Here is a 19,416-nt window from a genome sequence, read left to right as displayed (position 1 = left end):
TTGCTGTTAAAACTGTTTTACTCTGGTTTTAGCAAAAATGCCCTCAACTATTTCACTTTTTCTTCACTTTGGACATTTTTTTTTATTTCTAATATTTCCAATTACTTCCTTTCTTAGCATGTTGAGAAAGCTCTAAACCTTTTTGACCATGAATGGAGTCTGGTTGACTGGATTGCCCCTCACAAACATTCATATACATGTGCGCACACAAATACACACACAGACACACATACACACATATCCTGTCCCTGATCCATCAGAGCATGCACACGTATGCATTCATTAGTGTTCTTCATTTGTTTGGTCCATTATTATCTGATATCCACTGTAATCTTATCTTTGATAAATGTACACGCACACGTTACATCACACGCCCCTCTCCTCCATTTTGTAATCCATATCGACTTCATTGTAATCCCAATGTCTTTCTTTTAATAATGTCTGTGCTTCATTCTCTCTTTCCAGTCCCTATTGATTGATCATGTCCAATGCACCCGGCTCTGTATTTATGCTCCCATAATCCGCAGGCATGGCAAGCCAAAATCATTGTCCAGCCACAGAGGACACATATAAGTCACATTCATTGTGTTTTGGAAAAGAGTTTCAAAATGGCCGTCAGTGTTGGGGCGGGAGGGCTATGTCGTCATAAACTTTTTTCCCTTGTGTTTTTGTGAGAGAGAAAACTATTTCTCCACTATTAGCGGTTGTGTTGATGTTTTTGATCCAGTGTAAACTCTCTTGGTGTTGTGGGGGTTGAGACCCTGGAGAGTTGAAGTCTGGGCACCAGTCATGTTCTATTAGTGTATTGGCTTTACTGAGAATCCATGCTGAGCTCACGCAATCTTGTCTCCGCTATATATCCTTCAGTCTGGTGCTCTGTTGATGTTTTCTCCTTTCTGATTACGACTCCCTCTCTTTGTGACTATGTACCAGTCGCACTATCTCATGTTCTCACCAATTGTCACTCTTTTCCAGAGATTTTTGTTTTTGTTACTGCTTTTATTGTTCAGCCATATTTACTGATACAGCTTAAACTCAACCTTGAGTATTTAAAGACTATTTTAAAACTGCCATACATTATGTTCCTCCCACTCATTCCCTTCTCCTGTCATATATTTCTTCCCACTTATTTTGTCACCTATGACTCTCCTTGTCAGCTATAGAGCCTCTTAAAAGGCTCACTTCCAGGCACACCTCTCTCCTTCACTTTTCTTGACTTCTTCCCAGGAAAATGAAGGACTGCACAAGTGAAACTTGAGTCAGTTTTACTCATCTCCCTGCCTCTGACATCACAACCATCCCTATCTCTTCTGCAATCACGTCATCTTTCTTATCCTACCGCTTTACCCTCGTCACATCAAGTTTCCACTCAAACTGTCCTCTAACAGAACCCCTAGTACCACTTTATAAAAAATGTTGTTCCACTGCCTCTTACACAACACTTTCCTCCAGTTCCTCACCATTCCTCCCATCCTTCCCTTTCTCTCTCCCTCGGTCCTTTATGCTCCCTTGTTTCCCAGTGATCCCAGTGTTTGAGTTTGAGTTGGTGGTGTTATAAGCATGGATGTATCCCCGTTGCAATTCACTGCGTGCTCCAAAGCTCCCACCAGCTTCTCCCTCATCACTGGTTGTTGAAGAAGTTGTGCTTGTAGTTGAGGCGCACTGCACCAGCATCCCATGAAGTGACTGGCTCCGCCTCGTCCAGATCACACTCAGCCGTTTGGCATAGCTGACAGCACCATAGCGTTTGGCAACAGTAGCTGCAGCATCAGTTGCAAGGGTGACAGAGGAACCCATGTCCAGCGAGTGCCGGCGTTTGCTAACAGTCCCACAGGCAGGACTTAAAGGAGATATGGGACTCTGATAAGCCTGTGACGAGTTCCATTTGTCCCTTCCTCGGGGAGTGATTCTCCAGTCCAACAACTCTGAGTCTCTCAGGGGGGCAGCCAGAGAGAAACTGGCACGATTGGTCAGTTCTCTCTCCAGGTGGGGTTTTGGACGGTCCCTGGAGCGTGACTGACGGGGCAGGGTGGATGGTGGGGAAGGGGAGTAATAGAGGGGAGTTCTGTCACTTTCTGGGGTGTATGGTGATGCCTTCTCGAGCTTTCTCTGCCGCACCACCAGTGCCATCTCACGTCCCGTCCCCGTTGTTGTGGAAACTACCCCTCCAGCTGAAAGAAACTGCTCCAGGTTAACTTTGGGCTTGACCCTAGGTTTCGGAGGGAGTTTTGGGGGCAGAGAGGAAGCAGAATCAGCAGCTTCCTTTTCTTTCTCCTTTTCCTTGTCCTTTTCTTTCTCCTTCTCTCCTCCTCTTTTAGAAGGCAGACCGTTGGGCAGCACCACCATCATCATGTCCCCGGAACCATTTGATTGGTAGCATCCGCTACTATTTCCCCCTTTGTCCCTGCCCCCTGCACCTCCACTTTGACAGCAAGCTCCCCCTCCAGCCTCAGTGTTGCTGTTGTGGCATATCATGTGGTCACCATGATTGCAAACACGGTGACGAACCATGAGCGCCACAGTGAACACAAGCAGTGTGACCACAACAACACCGCCGACCAAGATGGTCAGTGTCCCACCCAGAAAGTGGGCTTGGAGAGAGCGGCAAGCTGGGTAAACATCCTTGGTGGAAAACGTGGTACAGCCCAAAACCTTTGTTGCCGCTAATGACGTAATAGTGTCATCAAAAATGGCCAGCACACACAAGTTGTAGTCCACCCCGGAAACCAAGTTCTTCAACAGGAAGCGGTCGCTGGTGGATGGCAGAATCCTAAACAGAGACAAAAGAAAGAAAACAGGAGGTCATGCTGTGCTTTGGAGGGTGAAACATCTGCAGTAAGTTAGAATAGCCTGAATATTTTGTCCATTGTAGAACTACAGAGAAAGGCTGGAATACTGGGCCAAAGAAGAGGAGAAGAGGGGGGAAAGGTTGGCTAGAAACAGCGCAGGAGTGGATACTGCAGTAGGGGAAGAGAGGAAAATGAGGCTATTGATAGAGAGCACGCCAAGAGAACATGAAAAGAGAACTCTGTTTCCTCATTTGAAGTGCAGGGGTGTCTGTATGTGTGCGTGCTCGTAGTTGGATCCCTGCATGAAGAAAAAGTTGAGCCATTTTGTGGGACCTTGCATTGATAAAAAGAAGCCATTTTGGTTTTGGCTAGGATTATAGTAAAGCTGAGACATTTTATGGTTTTGATTAGTGGAATATAGGGTATTTATGTGTATTGTCATCACAAGTGAGAGTGTGATTTGTCGTCTTTGGCAGTAAATGTTTTTCATGTTGTATCTAATGAGTGAGTATTTGTGGGGGTAATAGAGAAGCCCTTTGAATGTGTCTTCATTTTAAGTCTTTGAGCAGCGGTTACAATTAAAGGAGAGAACATGTCAACAATAGAGTGAATAAACAATGAGGAGAGGTGGTGATAAGAATGGAAATATGGAAATAGGCTTTACATAAGTTGCATTTGCTTGTCTGTGTGTGTGCATGCCTTCATAGTTATGTTTGTATTTATGGCATACCAGATTGAAGATCTATTTTCATGTTAGTGGGTTTGTATATGTGACCTGCTAGTGTAAAAGTGTGTATGTGTGGGAGAGTGTAGCACTGCTCAAGTGTCTGTCACTGATGTGTATGACTTTGCCCTTTGATTTCTAACCCACTTGTGTGGGCAAGTGTGTGTGTTTGTGTATTTTATGTGTCGTTATAATGAATATTTTGTCAGTGACTTCTGCTTTCTTTTCGCTCTTGTCCCCCCTCTTTGTATCATTTTTCATGCCACATCAAATAACTTGATGTTTTCTGTGGCAAAAATTGCTCCACATATTTAAGCTACATCTTAGAGATGCCATCTAGTGTGATTTATGTGCACAAAGTCCCTAACCTCAGCCTGCTTATATATTATATATTCAAAATAAGTAGGCCAAGGACAAGAGAAATTTAACCAACTTTTTCTTTGTTTGTTTTTGAAAGTTTGATAGTTTTCACAAACATTTATATTTGCGTTACATAAATTAGGGGATGTGCTGTCCTCAATAATAAATTGTCTGCTGAACCTGTGCTATGGGGCTGAGGCATGGATTTATTTTGCAGTACTGTGATGTAGGGATATTGATTACTAATCTTCATGGCTTCTTTGAGGCTTTAAAGTAAACAAAACTGAAATAATCTGATCTAATGCCCAGAATCTCAGCTGTTGCACCTGTATAATTTAGGATTGAAAGTGTTTTCTGCACAGAACAGTGTGCAGCAAACTAAGTTACACTGTCTTAGGAAATCTCCTGCAGTGATTTGAATAGCGAGGACTGGAACAGAAATGCATTCCCACTAATTTCCGGCAGACGCTCAGTGTGATCTGATAAGGAATTAAAATGTACTGTTTGACACTTTCAGTCCAAATATAATTGTGACGGACACATTAGTGTGCCTTATCCTATGGTCACCGTCGCCACAGATTACTTTCAAATACTGTCACTAATTCACCAATTAACTCCATGCTGATGCTAATTTGGGTCCAGGTGTGTGTTACCAATGGCAAAGGCCCATTATTCTGGAGAAAGGAGCTCTTTATTATCTGCACATTATTCATAATGTTACAATTTCAACCACTGGCATACCATAGTGAAAGAAAATGCTGTGCTAAAGCCTGTTTGCCTTAATATGCTGGTATCTATTCCAACTCTTTTAACACACAAATTAGCTTGGATGTCTACTCTAACTTTTGTCTTCCCTTTAAGAATTTTATACAAAGTGAAGGGTAGCTCTGGGAAATTATGGCTGCTGACTACATTGCAAGGCCTGAAATTTCAGTGCAGGAACTAGAAATGGGTAATGAAGCAGCAAATGAAGGTTTTGAGTACATACTTTTTATAGTCCTACAGAAAAGCACCTTAAGAACTTAAATCAAACCACAGCATTATACCCAAGTACATCAGGATTGAAAGCCTGTCCCAAGTAATCAGTCACAGCAGCGGACTGTGAATTACCTCTGTAAAGTCCAGTACTAAAGGCAGTGGGATACTTAATCAGATTTCCCACATGAAATATGCAAGAAGCAGCACTCATAACACTACTGCATCCTCTCTGTCTGAATAAAAAGCCTTGGTCACGTTATAGGCTTATAAAAGGGCCTGGAAACTATTGCAGTGGTGTCAGTTCATCCAGAGCCTTTATGTGTCTACATATAATTGATAGGCCCAGGGGGCTCAGACTTGACCATCAATGTGGGCAGTCGTGCTCAGCTGAGGGGCTGCCTCTCTTTAACAAAGGCTACCACTGTCATGTAAATGCACGCTACTTTCTGTCGGCCCGTTCTTTTCCCATGTTGCTCAGTGTGTCAGTTTGATTAATACTGCTGATAAGCAGCACGTCCTTTATTGGATTTGGAGCTGGAAAAAAGCTGTATTGTTGCATACACAGTATTTATGCTGATTCCGTCTCTACCTTCTGGTATATGCTCGCATTATGAATTATCATGCACTCACTCTCACACATGCCAGGATGAGTCATTTTTCTCATCCTGCCATTCAATATCCATACCGTTATTTACTCCGTCCTCCATTCTCCTCTCTATCCGTGTTTTCAGCTCTTTTCAATCCTCCTCGCCTCACTCTGTCCTCCTTATTCTTTCTCTATCCATCTTTTATGAACAGATTTAATACTTTAGCTGATAGGCCATTACTGCTTATAGGTCAATATCTTTTGTACTTCCAGTACTTTTTCCATGAACCATCCTCTCTTTACCTTTACCTAAATCTGCAGCAGCACTCCTTTTTGTTCCATGCTGTCTTGTACTATTTGACTTAGGTTTTCAGTTATGTCCATTCCCTCTGCTCACCCTTTCTCCTCTCTTACCTCCTCTGTATTTTTGCAGCCAATGAGCACAGCTGACTACAAATCCTCTGCCTATTCTCACTGGGATCACCCTGACCCTCCAGCCTTCCTCCATTTTGCAATCACTGTACTATGTCTCTATTAGCCACAACAATGACTACCATTATTCAGCATCGTAGGTCACTCCAGCTGCCCTCCTCCTTCTCCTCGGCTCTACTCATCATTTCCTCTTTTCCTGTCTCTGCGTTTCCTTCCTCCTAATCCTTTCCTCTTACTTTTCCCTGCCACCTCTCCATTTGCCCTCATCTTATATTTCTCAACCACTCTTATCCACCACCCCAGCATTGCTCCCTCCTTTGAGATTGTGAATAACCTTTCTTGTTGCTTTTGCCACGCTGCTTGCAATAGAAAAAGGTGTGTATACTCACTGAAATATACATGGAAGACCTGGACACATGCATCTTTGATTTGCTACAACTGACATTATAACTACGACATTATAAAATTTTTTAACCATACTTACATACCAATTGCCTTATGCACTTACAAATATGCAACTCTGTGTTGTGTGTAGACATTCTGGACGAATGAAATGATTTTCACCTAAATCCTCAGCAATCTTTCGACACTGCATGTTCATGAATATGGAGTGTGCACATGTCTGTTGGAGTACTGCTCTGAAATAAAATGCATTGATTTATTGAGTTGGTTTGTTTGAGAGGAAGCAGTTGTTTTTCTCACTGTATCCCTCTATTAGCAGATCCTGTATTTGCTGGCATTTTGCTCTGTCACCTAACATACCAAGAGCTCATGTGTCTGTGCTTCTAATTATGGCTAAACCTTGCAAAGGAGCACACACACTCACAGATGCAGAGGGAAAACGAGACAAGGGAGTGCTTTGTTCAAGCTGGTGACACAGAAACGAGTAATTATTAGTGCCCAGGAAATAGGAAAAGAAAAGAATGATGGCAAAGGGGATAAAGGAATGGTAGAATCACGTCCCCCTTTCTCATCTTTCGTTCTCACTCTCTCCCTCTTCTTCTGTTTTCTTGCAGCCTTGTTTCGCCTTTTCTTTTTCTGCCTGCATTACCAAGTCTGGTGGTCTGACACAGGACAAGATTGGGCATAGAGAGCAAGAGAGAGAGATGAGGAGGAACAACAAAGCAATTATCTCCTCCTCTGGCTGACATCTATACTGCCCTTCTTTCCTTTCCCATGTCATGTCTTTTGTTCGTTTACCCTTTCCTCCATTTTTGGTCTTGATTTGTCGGACTGTTTACTATCTTGTTGGCTGTCTCCCTCAATTTAGTCTGATCTCTTCTTCTGTTTTCCTTGATCTGTCTCTCTGTCTGTCCAGCCACCCCTCCCTTCTGGATTTTGTTTCATCCATCCTTCTGTCTTTTCGCTTTCCTTAATCTATCCTTCTCACTCGGCTTTCTCATTTGGCCTGATTTTCTTGCTCTGCCTGATTCAGTTGTTTTCTCTCTAATTCCCATTTCTTTTTTTATGACCTCATTCTCTTCCCCAATCCCTCACTATTTGTCTGTGTTCATCATCGCTCCCTATTTATGCTTCATTTTAGTTTAACCATGGGATAAAAGGTAGTATGAATCTCACTGTCTGCCTCTGTCGAACTCCCTTAGCCACTTCTTCCCTTTCAATGAACTTATAGTATAATGTAAGCGGACGTGTAGTGAGTACTGACCCTTTCTCTTTAATTTCCTTCATCTGCCTCTAATGTGAGGTGACGCATGTATTGACACAGTAGTTAAACATTTAATTATTTTTTCCCCCTGGGGTGCAACTCTCAATTTAGATTTGTCCCTCCCCTCCTTTGTTTCCTCATCCCTTTGGACTGCTGCATCTTTACTCTTTTCTTCATTCTTACCCGTTTCTCCACCTTTGTCTCTTCACGACTCTTTTGTTCTTCTTCCGTTATTTCTCCTTGCATCCTCATCCTTGCCTCACCAGATGTACTAATTTTGTTTCTTGTATGAAGTACGAGGCTAAAATAAGGTGGTATCGTTTGCCCAAAAATATTACATTGTGCAACACGTTACAGAAACTGTTGCCTTGTTGACATTTGTTTCCACAGTAGATGAAAATAGTTTATATACTGTAGCACATATTTGAAAATGTATTTTCAGATTGGATTTGTGCTCTTTCAAATATGGTCTGTAATTAAGTTTCGGCAAATAAGTGGCCTTGCCAAACAGTTACTTTTGAAGTTTTACTTTCATTTTCCTCTTCGTTTGTGACTCATTACCCTCTGTCTCTCAGCATGATACTTTCCTGTGACTGTCAAACTCTTGCCCTGTCCTCTGAGACGATGCATCCCTTTACTGAAACTCTCCTTTTATTATTCTCATTATTTCTTATACTTGGCATGATTCTCTCCAACTTCCCCCTCTGTCTTTCCCTGTGATTGTTTCGGGTCCCATTAAATTCTGTGGCACTTCCACTCCTGCATGCACAGTTCAAGGACTTCTGAAACGCATGAAAGACATTTTTTTTAAACTCTGACGTCAAGAGTGGACAAGTATCACACTGATGTCCTGGCTGGCATGCTGAATGTACTGGTGTTTCATGAAGTATCAGCAACCTCCGTCCCAACAGATTGCCATTGTTTTTTTGTTTTTTTTTTTAAAGTTGCATCTTCAGTACACTTCAGTACACACCAGAGGCACAACAAACATCTTGTATAATTTAGAGATTCACTAAGGTATTTCAGGGTCGGACTCAGTGACTCCTGTATTTTGCAATGTAGCGCAATTCCAATATTATAGTTTCCAACAAATAATATTGTGGTGGTACCATTGTGCCACGGTATGTGCCATTTGTTTTATGTCACATCGGTTTTGAGGCTGGCAGAGAGGTGATAATTCAACCCTATCCTGGGGTGTTGTCCCCTTGAGTACAATAGCCACCAAAGAATCATGTCTGATACCACCTCAACTGAAAACATTAGCAGCTTCATAGAGCCGTGTTCTGTAAGGTTTATGTCCATTTGTTTACATTTTGTGGCTTTTCAGGTTCAAGACTGCTCAGCTCTTTGCAAATTGCCCTGTAAAAAGAGAAATTGCTTTATGAAACTAGATAGCCTGGTGAAAAGATGAGACGTTTTCCAACAGATGGAATCTGAGCTGGCTTTGCAAACACTTTCTAATTAGCATAGAAGGACAGTCTTTCTCCTGTTCTTTGTCCTTCAGATGGCCTACACCCATGTATAAGGCAGAAAAAGATGGCAGTTTAATCATTTCCCACGTTTACTGAGCAACCTCAGGAAATCCTTGGTTATTTCTGAATATCTGAATGCTATGTCACATTGAATAATCAAGGACATTTACTTCCACTAAAATTACACTGTAACATAGTGGCAAAGCTCCAGGTAGAAAGCTCAGTTGGTGCTGTCAGGGGAGCAAAGGGTGACAGGGTGAGCAGTGCCCAGCTGACACCACACAGACAACATCCCACCTGGCACTGTCCCATACGCCATCAGAATTAGACAATCCTTGCTAAAATGGAAGCTGGTGTTGTGTAGCATGTGACTGACCTTTTAAAGATGATTAAATCTGGCAGCCACGAATTGTGCTACTGCAATGTAATCTGTTTAAACATAACTGCCTCATCATGAAGCTCACTTTTTGTCAGTCGGTCTGGACTTTCTTTAAATTTGTGTTTTCCTCTCTTGGCCTCACCCTCAACTCCGGTCAGTCCACCTGCCAAAACACACATAAAGCAACAACCACAACAAAATAGGTGAAGAAAGTATATATGGTCTGCCTCTTTCATCTAAGTAAGTATAAATGTATAGTGTGGATTCCCTTTGGCAAGCTCTTTGCCAGCTGGAGTGATATTGGCAATGATGCATTGATAACATGATAGAAATCTATTCTGAAGATCCCTCAATATATTGTAATAGTCTTCCTTTCCGCGCTGCCCTCTTCCATTCAGCAGTCCTCTGAGACAGGTTTCCTTGATTCCTTCCTTAAAGCTTTCACACTTTGTGTCTTCTCCTAACATTTTCTTTCTTTCCAATTAGGTTGGACGTTGGTATCTCAATTTCACATTTAATACAGACACAACATCTATCTATCCTTGGTGACAGTTGATACCAACTGATCACTTACTCTCTTTTCACTGAATTCCAGGAGCTCTCCAGTTGCCTTGGGTCAGTCAATCTTACTTTTCACTCTTTTATTTCTGTGTGACACTCTCTGTAGCAGGATTTTCTTGTGTAAAGCTGCACAGGAGCTGGACCTTCACCTCTGTCAGTGCTACCATTTAATTATCCCCTTAAGTTCCTTTAGATTTATCAGTGTCACCCATCTTGTGTTGAGATTTTTTTTTTCTGGCATTTTGGCAATTCACACCAAGCAACAAAAACACAGCCATTGACAATTTCAGTGTTTTTGTTTCAAAAGCAAATGGTTCGTTTGAATCTGTGTCTTGTTTACTTGACATCTAGTAGCAAGCCATATCACCTACCATTACAATGCTTTCCACTGAGAGAGTAATGCAGCGGATCAACAAGGAAGCTTTGATGTTGTTCAGTTCATTCAATTCAATAATTTAATTAGTTCTCCATGTGTAATTGCCCCAAATGTGTCATGGGACAGTACAGAATATGCACTGTTTTGATGTGGCATTTCACTGGGACACCTCTTTGCCTACATCCTTTCATCCACCCATAGATCTCTGTTGCAGTGGATAACTACGCTGCAGGGCTTTCACCAAGCTGTCTTGTCTTTATTTTACCTTACATCTGCTCCCTTGTGACATTATTCCTGTTTATTTCTTAAAGGGCTACTTCCTTTTTGTCTCTTACTCCAAATTTCTCAGACCCCTTTCCTTTTCTCTATGCTGCTCCTCCCATCTACCACACTTTCTTCCATACCCAGGTGTATTTATGTTGTGTACACTGATTTTCTCTCTTATTCTATTCCAGTGACAGATTTAAATACCTTTCCTCAATCACTCCACCCTCATTTTCAGGTTTTTTTTCCTTTAGGACCATTTTGGCCCACCCCTCTCCCCTCTCCCCCTCACTGTCTGTCAGTCTCTCTCCTTTCACCGATCTGTCTTTCATATCAATATCTCTCCTGGTGATTTGGGTAGAGACCATCTCCAATCTCTGCCTGCTCACTTGATCTCTCTTCTCCACCTCCTGAAATCTCTGAGGCCTACCTTAAAATTCACCCATCCTTCACTTCTGGATCGATCCATCATTCAAACAATTAGCTTCTCTCCATACATCTTTTTCTGTTCACCTTTGGCTGTCATTTTCTATACTGTCCTTCAATCCGTCTGATTATACCTACACATTTTTCACATATCCAGTCATCTTTCCATCTGTCGGTCTTCCATGTAGTCTGTCACATGGCTGACTCCATCAGTCTTTCTCTATACCTCTTACAGCTTAGTGCTATCTTCATAATACCTTGGGGTATCCACTACAATCCTGCATCCATCCAGAATCAAATCAAAAACACATGTACCTATAATACCACGATGGCAGGCCTTACCCAAATATATCTGTTCTTTTCTTTTTCCAACTCTTTTAGTCAGAGCTACACACATAAATGCTTTATCAGTCTGTGCTCGTAAATACTGAAGTAGTACATTCTGAATAGACATAAGTGGCATGCAGTGCAATATTAGCAGACATGTTAGCACGCCAGGTAGCTGAAATAAATTCTGTCCTGGTTGCTATTTGAGCACTTAGTTTTTAATGGTGTGATATTCAAATAAAGCTTGAAAGTTGTCATATACCATTTGTTTTAGAAAAGGGAAAGGTTTTACTTAAGTAAAGTCTTTGCTTTGTTTTTTTTCTTCTGTGACTTTACACCAGTAGACATTTTCCTTAGCTATATATATATATATATATATATATATATATATATATATATATATATATATATATATATATATATATATATATATGCCTCTGAGGCTTGTTTAGTAAACATGGATAGTGAAATGTGAGGGGATCTTAAATGCCAAGTGACATTACTTGATGAAAATTTAACCGTTACCTCTACTTAAAATGACATAAACTCTCAAGATGCTCTGTTGCTTGCCCATTTCTTTTGGCACATGCTACTGTATGCCATCAACTGTCGGCCGTCCGTTCAATATAAGACATTACTTGGCTGTAGATGTTGCCAAGGACAATGTCACAAATCTCAAAAAGATCTTCTTACTCAAAATTCCCTTTATTCCTTCAATGTTTGCCTGCTCCTTTTTCCATTTCACTCTCATCTATATGCATTGACTGTTCACCTGTTGGTTTTTTTTATGTCATGCAGTGATGAAGTTAAATTATTAACTACCTTCACTCCTCAATCCCTTCATCCCCCCCCCCCCCCCCCCCCCCACCCCGCATTCTCCCCCTATTATTCATTTCCTTTAGCAATCCACTTGTCCATACACAATGTGAACACTTGCACTACTGAAGTGTCATGCTGTAATGTGTAAATATTTTGTGATTTCTGCATGAACAAATAGGAAGGAAATGAGAAAAATGAATCGTGGCTGGAAGACAATAACCTATATTTTATAGCAACTATCAAAGCCGTTGTTAAAATACAAGTGAACAAGGTGTATTACTGAGTAAAAGTTTAACTGACCTGTAGATGAGGGTTTCGTCTGCCGTGCAGTTGTACTGTATCTGATACATCCAGACAACGTAAGCTGCAGACAAACGTCCCAAGTCCCATCGGACCTGAGCCGAAGTTGACGTAACCCCTTGTACTCCAACCAGTCTTCCTTCATCTGCATCCCCTTCGTCGTCCTCCATGCTGCCGCCATCAGCTGTCTCTCTTTCAGAGGCCTTGTCGCTGTCACCCTCTTCATCCTCCCCTCCGTCCCTTCTTCCATCCTCCACCTCTCCTACACGTCCTACACCATTGTTAATCCCTCCGTTTTTCCCAGTGCTGATATCTGAAGAGCCCGGATCAGTCCGTAAAATTCCATTGGTCACGTTCCTGTTGTTCTTGGTATTCACATTGTTATTCCCTGTGTTTCCACCTGCTCCGCCCCGATGAGGCAGGGGGATTATTTTCAGGTCCACAGAAGCAGTTGCTTCACCTGCTGCATTTATTGCAATGCATGTGTATGCACCATCATCCCGGGCAACAGTTACCAAGATATCCAAGGTCCCGTTGCTGAAGGAACTGGTCCGGGATGAGTTTGCTATGATGCGGTCATCTGGTGAAACCCAGTGGACCACTGGCTCAGGGTCACCAATAGCACGGCACTTAAGCGTGGCTCGCTGGCCCTCTAAGACCCATAACTTGTGAGTGTGACGGGTGATTAGTGGTGGTTCACAAGTAAACTCCTCCTCAGGAATTGACCAGAAGTACCTGAGACAAAAAGGTAATAGGAATGAAACCAATGAGAGAGAGCTGATTTTCTACTTTTATTGCTTGTTTTGACTGCAGTGAAAATATTTTGCAAGAAGGAAAGATGCAGGGAGGAGAAACTGAGAGTCTAAAGTAGCAGAATAATTACTAACAATATATAACACTATTGTTTCCAACCCAATCCTGAAAGCTTCGCTGAGTTTTTGGTCCAGTTCTATTCTTACACACAGGATGATCCAATTAAGGCAGCTTAAAATGTGAAGCATTTAATTGGATGTGCTAAAATGGGCCTGAAGCAAAAACTGGAAAGATTGGCCAAGAGACAAATTTGGGAAATGCTAATGATTTTCAGTTAGTCCTAACACATCATTCAGACATTAAGCATTTTATCCTGCTTCCTCTAATGTTGACAAAGGCTTCACTGCCTATAAGGTTCAGGGTAAACAAGCCAGATTAACAATCCATTAATCATGGGGGGACATTTACCTTCCAGCAAGGTGAGCAGGTGTGGCGCACGTCTCCATGTCATCCCCACGGATAAGTCGACGTAACCATAGAAGCTCACAGTTACAGTGCAGTGGGTTCCCACCAAAATTTAAACTTATGACCGCATTATAGGGGGTGGGGCTTATTGCACCGGTCTGGGACCTGAAAATACCAAAAGAAAAGATTTGCAAAAATGTATTTGAACTACTGTGTACCGTGTAAAATACTATGTTCTTGATCAGTTTGACATTTTGATAACCAATCCAACTATATAAACCAGCACCATATAAACCACATTTTGAACATGTTTCACATTAGTAAATGTAAGTCTAAAAATCCAAATAGTAAAATTATGTTCCATTTATTTTCAACATTTTCATCCACCCTCTCAAATCTTAGCATTCACAAGGAAAAGGTTTATTTTTATTTTTATTTATTTATTTTTTTTATTAGTCCTTTTTAATCGTTATTGATTCAAAGCAGTTGAAAGCAACAAAAATTATTTAGTTTTGGCAACAGCAGGTTAACAAGAGCTTGCAGCCAATAATGAGAGAGACAAATGATGGAAAATTATCCACAACAGGAGGTCACTAACATATCCAGGAGCAACACTTAGCAGTAGTCCTTACAAGCATCTTGAAGCTGGCTTGTGCAAATTGAAATTGGAATAATATACAAATATCAAGGAGGAAAACAACACTCTGATGCTTAAATTATTAAAAAGGTTTCTGGAGGTTGTTACAAAAGATTGGGGTGGAAATAATGTGTGTGCAGTGAATGTAAATAATAGCACAACACCTATTTGATTTTCTTGGTACAGGGAAATTCAGCTTGTGGGATTTTTTTGGACTTCATGTCCTCCACTATACTTATTGATGCTGTAGTCAGCGGTAAGAATAAAGTGGTTTAGAAAGGTGCATATACATGCTGTATATATGGATAATTACACAGGAAATAAATAGTGACTGGACAGAACATCTGACCTGTGGTTCTGTACCCAGTTGCCCCTGTTAGAAACCACTTTGGTGGCTCTGTGGCAGTCTCATTTGCCACAGAATATTTTTCTAATCCTTTTCTCAGAGAAACATGAAAGATGAAGCTTAAGTGCTACCTGGCAAAGAGGGGATCAGGAGGCAGGGTTCGGAGCCTGTTGGAGGTCATATCCAGCCTTGCTAGCTTATACAGCTCTCCAAATACTCCCTCTGCTATGTGGTCTATCAGGTTATGATCCAAGTTCAACGTGTGCAGACTGGCCATGTTCTGAATGGACTCCCATGGCACCCTGTAGCAATAAAATGGAGAATATTTAGCATGCGATTCAAGGAATTAATATGGTTTTTGCCAAAGTTGGTCTTTTTTTTTTTTTCTCCTTGTTTAAGAGAACAGAAACTAAAGAGTATGAAGGCAGCTGTTAAGACAGATTTATTGCACTGGCAGTAAGTGTCCTCTCTGGGTACATTTCCACTTTATGAGAAATAATCTTGATAATGTGTGTGTTCTGATATATCATTCAAAGGTCATTTTACATGTACTCAGCTTCCCATACTGTACTAATACTACCTACGGTATATGATTGATTTTATCTTTTGCTCTGAGTCAATACAGGTCGCTACAGTCTGAATCTTCTTTCTTACAACCAATGCATGTCAGAGTAAATATTTGCTTTGTATCACCTGAAAGAAACTGGACTGCACTCTCGGTACTAACAGCTTCAACTGAATATCACACATCACTTGGCTGATATCAGTGTTCATTCAGTGTTGTTAAATGAGCAGATAGTTATTTTAATCACTTAACAGGGAGAGGAAAAGTTATTGATGGCCATAACAAACATCAGATAGTCTCTATCTACATAGCAGTATATCTCTAGAATGTTGAGGATGTGAAAGAAATAAATAAGGCATAATTATTTATTAAATTCTATTTGTGGTTTACATTCGAGGGGGAGGCAAATGGAGCGGGATATTTTAGCAGTCTCTTTTATATAATCTAAATGAATGTCCACAGTCATTTTCATTCCATCGTTCATCTTACAGTGAGACCATTGATTTCAACTTCCTGCATTACTTTTTTAATAGGAAAAGACTGTTGTTGATGATTCCCATACTTAACAAGTTGTCGAAAAAGTTAACATTAGATAAGTTTGGGGTTCAGACTCACTGTGTAGAATTCATTTAAAACCACTAATCTCTTAACTCTTGCAGTAGTAACTGCAGTAGCCAGTTTTCCCACAGCTGACTCTGCAGTTACATTGCACATATGGGCATCCCCACCTAGATCAGTGCCTGTCATGAATCAACTGATATAATTTTTAACCTTGGCAGGAAACCGTCTATAGAATCTACTGATATACAACAAAGGGGAAAGAGCTGATTCTGATGTGTGCATCGTTCAAAATCTTTATGCTTTTCTTATGGCCTGTTGAAGGTTATAGAGAGGCCAGAGAGCTCCTGTAGAGGAGACAAATGAAGCATCTTAATCAGAGCTGACAGCCAAAAGCTGCTGCATTCATGAACGCAGAGCAACACTGAGCAGGAGAATAGGGAAAATCATCATTGTCATAACTTATTATTTAGTCTGAAGGAATAGTTAGTAAGGCTGTGAGTGTCTCCATCGTCCTAGGTGAAGATGAGTGCAATGTTACTTCATTTTATAAAATGTGAATGATATAGAATAACTAGAGTAATACACGCTTCCACATGGCGAAGTGAGCTTGTGCCCTCATCAAATCTTTACAAAATCAAATTCAAACAGAATTTGGACCTCATCAAAATGTATTCTCTTTCAATTTCCTGAACTTTTAGTCATCTCCTCTCAGCCTCAGCAATTTTCGCTAGTGTTTGCTGACTCTTGTGAGATCACGCAAGGTGTTTCCACTGTGCTTTGAAGTTTGGGTGGCTGAGCTGTGCATCTGAAGTGTGCACGGGAACCTCTCGAGCTTTTTAATGTGTGTTTCTATTTCACAAAGCAGTGGAGATTGCAAAGAGTGATAGCACAATCCAAGACACTGGCGTTGCTCACGCCAGAGGTAAGAGCTTACCTCCTGAGGTTGTTGTAGGAAAGGTCAAGGTCCTCCAGTGTAAGCAAGAAGTCATCAAAGGCCTGGGCAGAGACTTTAACCAGCTGATTGTTGTTGACAATCAAGTGCTGTAGATTTACTAAACCTGCGAGGTCCCTCGGCCCCAGTGTAGTCAGGCGATTACCTTGATTCACAAATGTATACAAAACCATAAAGTATTTCCATTTCTGTTCAAATGAATCGATATAGATCTTAGAATGTAGTTACTGCTCCAGCTCACCATCCAGATGCAATGAGCGCAAACTCTCCAGGTCAGCAAAGGCCATTGGTCGAATCAGGTGGATGGTGTTCCTTGACAGAGTCAAATCAACCAAGCCGGTCATGTTGACAAAGTCATTCCCGCCCACCTCCGTGATGAAGTTGTCAGCCAGCCGTAGTTCGACAGTGCGTCGGTCAACATGCGGGGGGACGAACAGGAGGCCTTTGTCGGCACAGAGTGTGCTTAGTGACTCCGAAAGGTTTCGACAAACACAGTGGAAGGGACAGGCCGAAACCACGCCCCACGTCTCCCCTGCTCCAATCAGAGATGGCAGCAGGCAGCATGTGACCAGAGTTAGCCAGTGAAATGCTGGGAAAGGGACAGAATCAGGAAGGGTTCTCTTCGTAGCTCTGGGACAGGCGCAGTGAAAGAGATGGGATGAGGAGGGCAAAGATGAGATGAGGAGAAGGGGGAGGAATGAAAGAGAGTGGATGGATGGGGGGGGAAGGGAGGGAAATGTGGAATGATCTGCCCTTTGTGCGACGTTGAGATATGTGTGGGGCAGGTGTTTTTGTCTGCAGGGATTGAGGGGTGGGGGGACAGGCATGGTAGATCGCCTGGCTGTCCACAGACCTGACCAGAGAGAGACAAGGGGGGTTGAAGAGAAGAAGAACACAAAGGGTTTTTAGTCTTGTTGTCTCGTCAGACATTATTTTATAAGCAATGTCTGAAGTGTGTTTTTGTTTCTGTTGTCCTGCCTTCCACCTACTCTGACTAGACAGAGGTGGAAGGAGAGTCTTTGCTGGATGAATGTGTGGACCAAGGCCTCCTCCTAAATGAGTACCACTCAGCACTAATGCCTACTTGGTGCTTCAAAGCATGAAAAAATCCATTTTGAGAAATGGCTGATGCCCCTACAACACATACTTTCTTGCAAAACCGCTTACATATACACTTACAGGCACATACACTCAGCCCTGTATTCCTCTGCACCACAACAGCTTATTGCCTAGCAACAACACCCCAAAAGACTGAACACAGCCAGTCCCCATGGTAACAGTTACCTAGAAACCTGTAAAAGGAGATTAGACAAGTGTTATATCATAGGACCCTTTCTTGGGACTGTTGGTCAGGGAATCAAATTAGGTCACCAACCAATCAGCCTTGATTCAGACAAGGCTGAAGCATTATAGGTTCGGCTCAGCCGTGGAAAGGCCCCATTGTATTCTCAGACATGCAGAATAGGTTTTGTGACACACAGATCCCTAAATACAGCTATGGTGGTGATAAGGTATAGAGATGAGTCACTGATTGGCATGCATAATAGTTGTCATAGCAACTGTAACCTAGCTACAGAGAGAGTGACAGAGTGTTGATAACAGTAACAGCCGCAGTGTCTCGAGAGGAGACACAGGACGAGACAGTGAGTCAGACACAGAGAAACTGTTGGAGAAAGGCGACAGTATTTTTATGTGCCACAATCTGGAGAATTGTGCACCATGAGGATTATAAAGTGGTCTAAAATGTATGCAATGTAATACAGGGCCAAACTCTATCATGCTGACTTTACAGGTTTACACAAATTGATGACTCAATATTTTCCATTAGTTCAAGAGTCCAGAAGCACTCTTTCAATGTGAAACTGTAAGATATTGAAGCAGTATTGATATTGACATAAAGAGTGAGGCTTTCCAGGGCCATTTTGCGTTCTCCTCTCTACACTGTTTGCTGTGGTCTTGGTCTAAAACCTTAACTTTCTTACCCCGCACTACAGTGATTCATTTTTGAAGCTTTTAGTCGACATTGAAAATAGATAAATGTAGGGTGTCAAATTTTGATGGATTTTATCTCAGGCTCTGTTTGGATGAAACATTAAACCAATGGGCTATTTGTTTATTAGAGTAACGATAGGCTGGGCAGAAAGACGGATGAGCTTTAATAGGCTACACTGATTGTTTAGACTCTCACTTGGTTTAGGGGGTTGTATTAACTACCTTGAACTAAACTAAAAACCTTTTTCAAAGCAATACATATTTCCTACAAAAAAATAATACCTCATGCTTGGTCAGTTGGCAGGGCAGCAAACTCAAAAATGCCTGCAGTGACAGCCAGTCCCCTGGGGCTGGTGATATTAGAAGTTGCTCCTCCTGAGTTCCTGTGGAGGCGTGCATACTAAAATGCGAAAATGCTCCAGGAAAAGTGAAATGCTACCTAAAAATCCCTGAGAAGTCCTAACATCAGGTGGTGTCATAGAACAAGCAAGCCATTCCAGTGCTGGCTCTCCCAGCTCACCCACAAATGCTTGCTGCTCAGACAGCGTACTTCACTGGCAGCTCACCCATACATTCTGCTCCTTCAGTTTGCCCTTTGCCTTGCTCTCCACTTTCTAATTTAGTTTTGCTTCTTTACTCTTTACCCCTGCGTTGCCGTCCCTCGCTGATTTCTCACACCTGGTTTA

At 41.8% G+C, this 19,416-nt stretch overlaps 2 protein-coding genes across 2 annotated transcripts in view; one reads left to right on the top strand and one right to left on the bottom strand.

The window, feature by feature from the left end:
* Positions 1–19,416, top strand: part of LOC115058673 (pyruvate carboxylase, mitochondrial) — a 231,405-nt gene that overhangs the window by 129,201 nt on the left and 82,788 nt on the right. The window lies entirely within an intron of this gene.
* Positions 1,432–17,565, bottom strand: LOC115058674 (leucine-rich repeat and fibronectin type-III domain-containing protein 4). Its single transcript, XM_029526111.1, has 6 exons — positions 16,980–17,565; positions 16,721–16,883; positions 14,792–14,962; positions 13,681–13,842; positions 12,460–13,194; positions 1,432–2,770 (listed from the first exon to the last, which is right to left on the bottom strand). Exons 1-6 carry the CDS (start codon positions 17,563–17,565, stop codon positions 1,432–1,434), a joined length of 3,156 nt encoding a protein of 1,051 aa, XP_029381971.1.

Source organism: Echeneis naucrates, chromosome 18 (assembly GCF_900963305.1).
Source record: "Echeneis naucrates chromosome 18, fEcheNa1.1, whole genome shotgun sequence".
In the NCBI taxonomy this organism is placed as follows: Eukaryota; Metazoa; Chordata; class Actinopteri; order Carangiformes; family Echeneidae; genus Echeneis; species Echeneis naucrates.
This window is presented reverse-complemented; position numbering and strand designations above follow the sequence as displayed.